This window comes from Glossina fuscipes, unplaced genomic scaffold (assembly GCF_014805625.2).
Source record: "Glossina fuscipes isolate IAEA_lab_2018 unplaced genomic scaffold, Yale_Gfus_2 2, whole genome shotgun sequence".
Lineage (NCBI taxonomy): Eukaryota > Metazoa > Arthropoda > Insecta > Diptera > Glossinidae > Glossina > Glossina fuscipes.
Window position 1 is genome coordinate 19,681,850 of NW_023998416.1, and position 12,746 is coordinate 19,694,595.

General features: G+C 35.8%; 2 protein-coding genes across 2 annotated transcripts; both read left to right on the forward strand.

Moving 5' to 3' along the window:
• Positions 1-2,908: 2,908 nt before the first annotated feature.
• LOC119633022 lies at positions 2,909-8,564 on the forward strand. Its single transcript, XM_038026214.1, has 6 exons — positions 2,909-3,561; positions 3,629-3,803; positions 3,887-4,621; positions 6,283-7,010; positions 7,067-7,238; positions 7,302-8,564. The coding sequence occupies exons 1-6, from the start codon at positions 2,996-2,998 to the stop codon at positions 8,061-8,063; spliced, it is 3,138 nt and encodes a 1,045-aa protein (XP_037882142.1). The 5' UTR covers positions 2,909-2,995; the 3' UTR covers positions 8,064-8,564.
• A 1,906-nt stretch (positions 8,565-10,470) lies between these two features.
• LOC119633030 (UDP-glycosyltransferase UGT5-like) lies at positions 10,471-12,527 on the forward strand. The gene is made up of 3 exons (XM_038026220.1): positions 10,471-11,214; positions 11,277-11,451; positions 11,515-12,527. Exons 1-3 carry the CDS (start codon positions 10,517-10,519, stop codon positions 12,262-12,264), a joined length of 1,623 nt encoding a protein of 540 aa, XP_037882148.1. The 5' UTR covers positions 10,471-10,516; the 3' UTR covers positions 12,265-12,527.
• Positions 12,528-12,746: the final 219 nt, after the last annotated feature.

Below are 12,746 nucleotides of genomic sequence, written 5' to 3' on the forward strand. Positions count from 1 at the left end.
ATTCCTTTGATAAATGTTGAAGGTGGCTCGGCAGCTTGGCGATCGAGTAGCACAAGCTTAATCATCAGAACAAATACAAAGATTTTCTAAACGACTTATTGAGAAAACAATGAAATAATTTTATTTTAAAATAGGAATCTCTCGGAAACAGGACAAGACAATCCAAAAATTGTCAAGTATAGTTGAAATGCGAAAATACCTCAAAAATATGAATTCAATTCTATTTAATTAGTGAATTAATTAAATAACTATTATACCCTTCATCACTTGTGCACTTGTCGATGAATTTGTGTGTGCAACCAACAGCTTGTCATTTTTGAATATATTCATTGGTGCACGGACGTGTTTCGATTTCATAACGAACGCAATTGGAAATGGTTCGGATCGGATCGCTTTTTCGAGCAAGTCTCATATCATCTTTATTTTGAAAAGACATTACATATAATTATGAATAACTGTATTAAAGGAAGTAATGCGGGGTTTTTTTTTTAATTTCTATGAGCAAAAAACGCTGCTAAGAAAGGCAAAATTGTTCTCTATTTACTTTATAACATTTAAAATAACAGCAGTTGCTTATTGCTTGCTATGTTGAAGTGTTGCACGAAAACAATTTCTAATGCCATTAAGTTAGTAAAAAGAAATGGGTAGGGTGTGCAAGTTATCACTAACTCCATCGAAATAACTTATTACCTGCAAAGATAAATCAGTCCTCGCGAAGACTTGCGAGCGAAATTACTGAGTACTTCATTCATTAACAAAAAAGAGAAAGGAAAATAAAGCATCGGAAACATTGCAGTTGGCGGGCAATACAAATACAAAAAAGGCAAACGCTAAGAAATTTTGTGCAAAATTGTGCATAACGTTGTTTTACTCTAGAATTTTCATAGCAAAAGAAATTCGAAAATTTGATATTTGCCGTAAACGAACAGAAATAATAACACGACCTAGATTTGGTTAGAAAAAAAAATTCTATTAAAAAACATTTAAACTTCTTTTAGTTACCTTGTTTTCTCGTAAAGAACATATTGGATGCAAATATCTTTTTAAAATGCGACGTCGCTCGCATCAAATTCCGGTTGTTGTTCGATACTCCTCCCTTGATCGTCTCAGTTGCTGCATCTGTTCTTATTCAACGTGATCTCCCAGATCGCGGCTTAACTCATTACCGAATCGTCTTGGCCGAAATTTTAAACAAAACGTTCAAATCATTGATTCAGCCTCGCGTTCGTTTCGTGTTCAATCATTATCAATCATTCATTCTCTCGGCAATTGTGAATTTTTCCCTATCGCACTTACTGCAAAGGTGAATCTGTTTGGTGATCACAATATTTTTGTTGCAGTTTCTCGCACTAAGTGATTGGCAAGTTACATATAGAATTTTTATTCTCATAGGGCAGTTTACGAGTTGCAAAAGCTTCGAGACGGTACACTGTATGTGTTACTGAGAAGTTCATCTTTAGAAAAAATAACTGCGGTAGCACTGAAGGACTCAGTACAGTTTGCCGATATGAACAGCACAACTAATTGTCGAGCGAAGTGCGGTAATTTGTTAGTGTCAACTCACTATGTTTTTACTCAATGTCCAATCGGAACTGATACACAATTGCATAGGAAGCTTTATCGCTTATAAAAAATATTAATCCGTGGACAATGTAATTGCGGCCGAAGAATTCGTTTTTCTCCCAAAAATCTTTAATAAAGAGATGTGTTAATGTTTGGTATAGTGCAACTAAATATTGGCGTAATAGTGAGCGTAAAATTCTCCCAGATCGTCTAACTCCTTTTTCAAGCTCGAGATTTTTCGGAATTTATTTTGCTTATTGAATCAACCGATGAGGTAATCATTCGATAGTACGAAGAAGAGACAGAGAGAGAGCGAGAGAGAGAGACACACCCACAGAGAGAGTTAGAGAGAGTGTAAAGCAGGAAGAATGTAAATTTTATCATCTATTGCAAGAGATAGCTTAACTAACACTACCGCACAAGACTGTAAGCTTTCCATGGCAAAACGGTCCCGTTAAATTTCCCATCACAGTATTTATGACCTCACTGCAATGGTAAACGCATGTGCCGGCAATAGCTTCTTTTCTTATGTAATTTTTCGGAAAGTGCTGTTATATCGGACGGCAACAAATAGACCAAACATGATGCAGTAAAGCGCGCAAAAATAATAATGATGGTGACCAAACTAACCATCAACATGGCCAAAATATATTAGGATCTGAGCTCACTCACTCAGCGCCTGCTAAAATTACGTAACCTCACTTTATGACTTTATGAACGCTACTATAGGATTAAGCGGATCATTAAACTCATGTTAAGAGACTCAGTAAAGTGTTTTCTCAGATTGAGCAAGCTCGGTCCTTTGTTGCTAAAAAATTCGAACAAATGTTAGTAGCACTGAACTCTCTCCCGCTTTCTCTCAGAAATGCTGCCTACTTCTCCCACTACTCATTCTAACTAGTACTTGCCTCAATCGATGATTATTATTACTTTCGCTTCATGGAACATCGCTTTAGTTCCCATGATGTTACATAAAAAGTGGTCAGTGGCCAGTCATATCAAATTAAAATTTCAAAAAGCTTAATTTTTCTAAAATATGATTCAAAAGTTAATTGAAGTTAGAAACCTAAAATTACGCTGTGCAGTCAGCTTACGGTTGCTCGAAAGGGGATTATACTATCTGCCAAAGCAAGATAAGATAGTTTGTTTCCTATATACATTAGCCAAACTATATAGTTCTACTCATTTCCTCTTATCTGCGTTCCTAGTCACTATTGTTTTTGACAGATAATATATGAAGAGTAAAACATTTATGAAACATTTCAGCCAGTATATTATTACCATTGGTGCAAGTGTCATCATATTACGTGCTGGACTACTATCATTAATTATTTTGTTAATCGGTTATTTATCTCGATATGGTTCTGCAGCGGACGGTGCAAATATTTTGGGAGTATTTCTTACTCATACTCCCTCACACCTGATCGTACACATGTCTGTGGCTAAGGTTTTAGCTGAAGAAGGTCACAATGTAACGGTAGTAGTGACACAAGAACCTAAAGTCAACCATAAGAATATACATAAAATCTTAATACCGCCTGCTGAGAAACACATAGAGTTCTTAAATAAGGAATTCTCTGCACTTTTCAAAAAGAAGCCAAGTCTGTTGCGTACTTTAGCCAACGTTCTCGGCTCATTAAGTATGATTATTGATATGCAAAAGGATGTCTTAGAAGATAAACGCTTTGCCCAACTCTACGATAACCCGGATACAAAATTCGATTTAGTTATTGTTGGATATTTTTTTAACAGCTTTCAGCTTGGAGTGGCTGCAAAATTTAAAGTTCCAGTAATATTAAGCTGGATGTCCGACCCGGGGAACCTTGTGAATGAATACGTTGGGAATCCTAATGAAATCGCCTATGTACCCAATTCAAATATGGCGGTAGAGCTAGGCAGGAGAATGAATTTACTAGAAAGAGCTCAAAATCTCGTAACGTCCATCTTTTTCAAGATATTTAAGCTACTTTTAGATTATCGCAATCAAGGTTTCTACAAGTAAGCCTGTTTTCATGTTGATTATACCTAAACAAAATTTTTATTCTTTATTCCTTTCAAACACTAGCGAATTATTTCCAAGTGGTGACGGCATCTTTCCAACCTATCAAGAGATGAAACAAAATGTTTCTTTAGTTTTTTGTAATAGTCACTTTACTGAAGGCCACATCAGACCTAACGTTCCAGCCATAGTGGAAATCGGTGGCATTCAAGTCAAAGAGAAGCCAAATCCCCTTCCCGAAGTATACATATACATATATATATATATAAATAATCATGCATTTAGAATGTGTCTCATTTTGTTTTAACGAAATTCTCTTTTAAGGACATTTCATTATTTCTGAATGAGAACAAAATTGATGGCGCTATACTATTCTGCTTAGGCTCGAATTTGAAGAGTGAATTTATCAAACCGGAAGTAACCAAAACCATATTTCAAGTACTTTCAAGTCTAAAGCAAAATGTTATCTGGAAATGGGATGATCTGGCAAACACGCCGGGTATTTCTAAAAATATCATGTATAGGAAATGGATACCACAGGATGATATCTTAGCGCATCCCAATCTGAGATTGTTTATCACACATGCCGGCAGAGGTGGCGTTGCTGAAGCGCAATATCATGGCGTTCCAATGGTAGCTTTACCCGCTTTAGCAGATCAACAGGGCAACGCGGCCAAACTTATGAGCAGTGGTCATGGAATACAGCTGGATCTTTTAAATTTAACCGATGAGCAACTAAGGAAGGCTGTCAATGAGGTGCTGACAAATCCGTTTTATAAAGAAAAAATACGAAATTTTTCACGTTTGTACCGTGATCGACCTTTAACGGCTCGTCAATCTGTTGCTTTCTGGACGAACTATGTGTTACGCAACCATGGCGCTGCCCATATGCAAAGTCCTCTAGTTCATATGAATTTTATACAAAGTTTAAACATTGATGTTATAGGCTCCTTACTGATCTTAACCTACTTAGTTTATAAAGTCCTCAAACTGATGAGTTGTTATATATTTTCTAAGATTTCAAAACAATTCTCAAAACCCCAGCCAGGCTCAACAAAAAGACAAAAATCAATAAAAAAGAATAAATAAAATCGTAAATCTTCACTTATTACTTTGTCACGGGATTTGCTCATCAAGAGAGTCGAGTCAAGTTTCTTTTCATAACAGCGGTACCGTAAATAACAGCCATTTAGGAAATGCTACCAATCGCGCAACTTTTACGAAGATCAATCCGATCAGATCAAAGTTTTCGATTGCTGCTGACTCTCGTTTTAGGCAGACAACCGAAGTAAATATTGTTTAAAGCGAAATTTTCAATGGGTGAGAAAACTGCTTACTCTTAAACTTGCTATAGGGCCATCAATGAACAGATCAGTAAAAGTATTAGTAAAATTAATTTGCCAAAAGCACAATAGTGAGAAAGAACACAATCGGGGTCAGATATTAAATAATTTTCTTTAGTGCGTTCGTTTATTTTCCCACATCAAACTCATAAAGTACGTATCCTAATATTTATAACCTAAGCTTCGACAAAAAAATAAAACTTGGAAAGGAAAAAGAGAAAAAAGTTATCAAAAAAAAGTATTCTTTATGAAAGTAAACAACACACATACAAAATTCGCACTCTAAACTTCTTAGATTCTTCCGGATGTTACATAGAATCGCAAATATTTAATATACCACCGTACACCACGAGTTAGGCGGGGTATATAAGGAGGATTAAAATATTATTCTTATGACTGACTCCTAGGTTCCCATATAAAGTAACGGCGTCTCGAATATAAGAAATTATATGTATACATATGTAAAATAGTGTCCAAGTATCCAATTGTCAGTGACCATTAATTTTCATCATTATTTATTTGTGATTTAGCGAATCGCAAACAACAGGGATTTCTTCTTCCCTATCCAAAGATAGCCTCAGGTTTAGTAGCATGAATTGTATTTTCCGCCTTTTCGAATACTTCCAAACCTCTTGAAGACCTCTTTCTATCTCTTGAAGATGAACGCAGGAGCACAGGATTGCATTGTCATCAGCGGGAAGCTCACAACTGAAGGAATAATAAATATTGTAACAACAGTGCCCCAACACTGAACTCTGGAGAAGACCACCGGAAGTAGTTTGCTTATTTATATTAACATATCAGCATAAGAACCTTTTAATGATCTTTTTCAAATATTTTGAAAGGTTAAAAGTGAGTTACTTAACGACAAGTTCCTTGCGCCAGATGGTGTCAAAAGACTTTTAAATATCGAATTTAACCATGGCAATTGAGTTTTTAGTTTGAAATTCGCGTTCGGCATGTTCGGTTTAGTTGTCGGCGAATTTATTAGCGAAACAACGCAGCGAATTGCTTGATTTACTTAGGTTCCAGACCAGAAAATAGCCGGATATGAGAATTTTAAAAAGCTTTTCGAAAACACGTTTATTGACTTTTCTATTCAGTTGACAAGTTGAGCCTGGACGAATATCAGGAGATTATATAAAACTTAAGTTAATGTAAATTAGTGTAAATTTCCATCTAATCCATTGGAAAGAATAGCACTACCATACCAAGCTAAATAACATACATACCTTGTTTACGTTATATACATGCACATGTACATACATCTATTTGGTTGCCGCTTAAAGAGCGCATATCAAGAGAGAAATATTTGTTGACTGAAAATAACACTGAAAGCCACTACATATATACATATAGACTTAGCGCTTAATTCAGTGTATCGCGATCATCCGCAAAAGCATCATCATGCTACGCGCAGGAATATTAATATCAATTGTTCTATCCGCTGCGCATTTATCTCGTCATGGTTCTATAGTGTACGGTGCAAATATTTTGGGAGTATTTCTTACTCATAGTCCCTCACACCTGATCGTGCACATGTCTGTGGCTAAGGTTTTAGCTGAAGAAGGTCACAATGTAACGGTAATCGTGACACAAGAACCCAAAGTCAATCATCATAAAATACATACAATTTTAATACCACCTGCTGAGGAACACATCGAATTCCTACACAAGGAATTCTCCGATCTGACGAAGCAGAAGCCAACTTTGTTGCGTACTTTAACAAACCTAATTGGTTCATTACGTTTAATAATTGATATGCAAAGAGATGCTTTGGAAGACGAACGCTTTACTCAACTCTACGATAACCCGGACACGAGATACAATTTAGTTATTGTTGGATATTTTTTTAATAGCTTTCAACTTGGAGTGGCTGCAAAATTTAATGCTCCCCTTATCTTGAGCTGGGTAATCGCTCCAGTGCAATTTGTTGGTGATTACGTGGGAAATCCTAATGAAATCGCTTATGTACCCAATATGAATTTAGCTCTCGAACCTGGCGAGAAGATGAACTTTTTAAAACGGTTACAAAATTTCTTAACGTCTGCAATGATTGGTGTTTTCAAAGGCATTATAGATTATCGCAATCAACGCTTTTACAAGTAAATCTATTGGCATAATGTGGGCGATGGTTGTAATCCCGTTTTTTGTCATTTAGCGAATTATTTACAAATGACGCAGGTATCCGAAGCTATCATGATATGAAACAAAATGTTTCGTTAGTGTTTTGTAACAGCCACTTTACTGAAGGTTCAATTAGGCCCAACGTTCCAGCCGTAATAGAAATCGGAGGTATTCAGATCAAGGAAAAGCCAGATCTACTTCCTGAAGTAAGTACGCATTTACTGCTTTAAGATGCATTTCTTGTATTTTAATATGAAATTCTTCTCAAGGATATTTCGTCGTTTTTGAGTAAAAGCAAAGCCCATGGAGCAGTTCTGTTTTGCTTAGGTTCAAGTTTCAAAACGGAATACATGAAGCCAGAAATAACCGAAACAATATTCCGAGTGCTTTCAAATCTAAAGCAAAATGTTATCTGGAAATGGGATGATCTGACCAATACACCGGGCATAGCTAAAAATATCATGTACAAGCAGTGGATACCGCAGGACGATATCTTAGCGCATCCCAATCTGAAGTTATTTATTACACATGCTGGCAAAGGCGGCGTTGCTGAAGCTCAGTACCATGGTGTTCCAATGGTAGCTTTGCCCGCTTTTGCAGATCAACCTGGGAATGCAGCAAAAATGGTGGCTAGCGGCTACGGACTTCGATTAGATCTTTTAACCTTAACTGCCGATCAACTAAGAATGGCCATCGACGAAATTTTAACCAATCCCTCTTATAGAGAAAATGTGCGACGATTTTCGCGTTTATATCGCGATAGGCCTTTAACAGCTCGGCAATCTGTTGCCTTCTGGACAAATTATGTAATACGTAATCATGGTGCTGCTCACATGCAGAGTCCGTTAGTTCATATGAATTTTATGCAAAGTTTAAACATTGATGTTATTGTCTTCTTACTGATCGTATCTTATTTAATTTATAAAGTCCTCCAACTGACGACTTGTTATATATTTTCCAAAATTTCAAAAAATATTTCGATATCCAACTCAAATTCAGCAAGAAAAAAAAAAAACTTTAAAAGAGAATAAACAGAAAAGCAAAACCTCATTAATTACCGCGTTTCGGGTCTTGCTAATCGTATTGTCGATCGCCGAGATATTTGAAGAGAGTCGAGACAAGGTTCTCTTCACAACGGCGACACTAAGTAAGTAACACGACATGAACAGCTTTTTAGGAAATTTCACAAACCACACGCTCTATAAGAACGATATCGATATCAACCCAACAAGGCAAAACTTTCGATTACTTTTGACTCTCAATCTAAGTGGACATCTGAAATTAACTTTGTTTAGAACGACATTTTCAAAGTGTGAAGAAATTGCTTACTCTTAAACAAGTAACAATTTGTGGAATCAAGGCTTGGTATACGCATAAGAATTCATTCGAAACAGGACAAATAGAAGAAAGATAGAACGTTATCCGGTAATGGAAAGCAAAGAAATCGTTATAGATTCGTCGTAACAGTTCTCACAGCATAAATAAAGTTCGAAATGTCTGTGTAGCCATAATTAAATAATTTTTATTTATATATATCTTAGATGTGCTCATTTAACTTTTCTCTTTACATAATAATAAACATAATACAAGATTCGACAAAAAGGAAATAATTGAGAAAGAAAAAGAGAAAAAATAAAAAAATCTTTATGAAAATGAATAAAACGCAAACAACATGTGCGCAAACAAGCGATAACTATAATAGTAATAAAAAGAATTCAAAAATTCAATAAATAGAGAGAGATGTAATACTGTGTAACAAATCGACACCTGTTCACTTAATCGTTCATTTTCGTGACAATAGAGCAAGCGTGTTACTTTATTTTCATGTAAAGGCATGCTTTTCGCTATATGTATATATGTGTACTCACGCCTAGTCATGGTTTGCGCAAGTTCACTTATTCTCGGACTAGACCTTTCTCGCGCGTTATTCTCGTGCGACCGGTTGTTCGATTTCGTTTCGTTTCAGCAGCGATTGACAGATCGCAAATGGGAGTTTAGTCCATTACATAATTCACCATTCATTTTTGTGGTATTTACCTAACAAGTTTTCTTTTTTTTCATCTGTATGCAAATTCAGATTCAGAGCAGTACTTTTGATGAACGTTTAGCTCCACAGCGAGATCATAAAATGAAACGTTTTGGATTTCCTAAAATTTTGGAAAAAGTGCCATCGACTTTATCAATGATTAGTTGATAAGAGAGTGACGCGTTCAGCCCTTCTCCTAACATTGTATCCAGGAGAATATCGTATGGGCCCACCTTTTATTCTAATTTTCGACTTAGAAGCATTTTCTGAAACGATCCATGTTCACTTGTCCGTCTGACCTCTCCTTACGCTTATGTGCTTAACCCATACGTGGCAGTAATTCAGTTATTTTGACACAATTTGGCGCACTTACTTGCTTTGATTCAAGGATATACTCCACTACGCGAGACCACTGTTTCGACAACCTCCAAATATAAGGATTAAATTTAAAAGTCCGAAATCCCAAAAGTTGAACACTGATGGATAGTGAATGCTCTGTATTATTCAGTTCTTTAAATTGTCTATAATTGCTAGTAGCGTATAATTTTGAAGGAACTTGGGGATGTCAGGAGCACTCCGTTCAACAAAATCTAAGATTACATAAAGGGGTGAAAGAGGTACGAGACGATCGCTGTCATTGTACTAATCCGCTCATGGCAAGCGTATTGATCTCGAAGGCAAAATCGATCGATCGGCGATCATAACACCATAACATATATATCTAGTTTAATAAGATTAATATAAAAAAAATTTGCTTGAACTTTGGTGAAAGGACGCCACGAACTTTTTCGCGGCGTCCTGATATTTTAATTCCATATCAGACATAGGTTACGGGTTTCAGCTATTCTGGAAGTAATTTCTACGGCACTACGTCCATTTCAAGGTTACATTATGAAATTCAGTGGACAATGTAATAAATTTTCTATCATTTTTCTCTTCACAATTCAGCCGCAGAGTATAAATCCAATATAAGGAGATCATATAAAGACTAAGTTCATCCGCCTGAATAGCCGAAGGCGAGGAATCTCGACAAGCAAGTCAATGGTCGTGGTTTCGAGTGCGATAGAGTTTTTAATAAAAGCCGATAGCCTTAGATGCTAGTGCTTTTAAGGGTTTAGTCTTAGAATTTATTTCTCTGGCGAAATTAATAATAATAATAATAATAACAATAAAGACTAAGTTAGTGTAAATTAAATGGAAATTTTCATCTCGATTCCATTGTAAAGAATTACACTACCAAACAGAATTAGATAACATAGATATATAAGTTTACATGATTATAGCTCTGTTCGGTTCGGTTCGCCGCTTTGATTTAGTTAATCGTTATTATACATTGAAGAGAACGTGTAAAGAGAGTAATGTTTATTGTTTGAATATTACATTAAAAGCTAATAATATATATATGTATTTATTTAGTGCCTAATTCAGTGCAACGTTATAATCGGTATAAGCGTCATCATGCTACTCGCAGGAATATTAATATCAATTGTTCTATCCACTGCGCATTTATTTCGATATGGTTCTGTAGTATACGGTGCAAATATTTTGGGAGTATTTCTTACTCATACTCCCTCACACCTGATCGTACACATGTCTGTCGCTAAGGTTTTAGCTGAAGAAGGTCACAATGTAACTGTAGTAGTGACACAAGAACCTAAGGTCAACCATCAGAAAATACATACAATTTTAATACCGCCTGGTGAGGAACACATCGAATTCCTACACAAGGAATTCTCTGATCTTGCGAAGCAGAAGCCAAGCCTGCTGCGTACTTTAACAAACCTAATTGGTTCATTACGTTTAATAATTGATATGCAAAGAGATGCTTTGAAAGACGAACGCTTTACTCAACTCTACGATAATCCAGACACGAAATTCGATTTAGTTATTGTTGGATATTTCTTAAATAGCTTTCAATTTGGGGTAGCTGCAAAATTTAAAGCTCCTGTCATATTAAGTTGGATGTCTGCACCTGTACATATTATTAATGACTACGTTGGAAATCCTAACGGAGTTGCCTATGTACCCAATACGATGATGGCCACCAAGCTAGGCGAAAAGATGAACTTTCTAGAAAGAGTACAAAATTTCTTGACAGCCATTATGTTCGATACCTTTGGAAAGATTATGGACTATCGAAATCAATGTTTTTACAAGTAAGTTCCTTGTTCGTTCGCGCATTCCAATAATTTCATTCTTCGCTATTTTCGTACATTAGCGAACTATTTCCAAATGATGATGGGAAACTTCCTACCTATGAGGAGATGAAAAATAATGTTTCGTTAGTTTTTTGTAACAGCCATTTTACTGAAGGTCCCATCAGACCTAACGTCCCTGCCGTTATAGAAATCGGTGGTATCCAAGTCAAAGACCAGCCCAACCCGCTTCCTGAGGTATATCCATTAATCCTTTTAAAGTCTGTTTTTACGATGTTTTCACATAAAAATTTCTTACAGGATATATCGTCAGTTTTACATGAAAGTAAAGTTCATGGCGCCATACTTTTTTGTTTAGGCTCGAACTTAAGAAGCGATTACATTAAACCAGAAGTTATCAAAACCATATTTCAAGTACTTTCCAGTCTAAAGCAAAATGTTATCTGGAAATGGGATGATCTGACCAATACACCGGGCATAGCTAAAAATATCATGTACAAGCAGTGGATACCGCAGGACGATATCTTAGCGCATCCCAATCTGAAGTTATTTATTACACATGCTGGCAAAGGCGGCGTTGCTGAAGCTCAGTATCATGGTGTTCCAATGGTAGCTTTGCCCGCTTTTGCAGATCAACCTGGGAATGCAGCCAAAGTAGTGGTCAGTGGCTACGGACTTCAATTAGATCTTTTAACCTTAACTGCCGATCAACTAAGAATGGCCATCAACGAAATTTTAACCAATCCCTCTTATAGAGAAAATGTGCGACGATTTTCCCGTTTATATCGCGATAGGCCTTTAACAGCTCGGCAATCTGTTGCCTTCTGGACAAATTATGTAATACGTAATCATGGTGCTGCTCACATGCAGAGTCCGTTAGTTCATATGAATTTAATAGAAAGCTTAAACATTGATGTTATAGTCTTCTTACTGATCGTATCTTATTTAATTTATAAGATCTTCAAGTTAGTCGCTTGTTATATGTTTCGGAAAATTGCAAAAAAAAACACGAAATCCTGTTTAAGTTTAACAAAAAAGAAAAAAAGTTAGTAAAACAGATAAAATTAAGTATATTAAAATGCATTAATAACGTTCTTCGAATGTCATAAGACTTGAGTCAAATTTCTTTTTCTTAATTCCATTTTAAGTTAAGAAGTAGAATTTTTAAAGTAACAACCATAACCATTGTTAACATTGTTTTGAACTAACGACAACATCGTAAATAAAATTTCAGTTATTCTTGTTTTCGCTACGTCAGCTAGAGATTACAGCTATAGAGCTAACCTTTTCCAATCATTTCATAAAATTTTTTCAATTATTTTGCACTTTAAGCGAACGATCGATCGTCGATCATCGTGATTTTTAACCTAAAGAACCTTTAGCCTCTAATGTAACTTACGTTATGTTTATAATATTTTCACGTTCAACGCAATCCCACTTCAGTTCGAAATCGCAGTTACGAACGATATGTGCTAATAATGTTTACACAATTCTTTTTGTAATAATATATATCGGAAAAAGATCCGTCACGT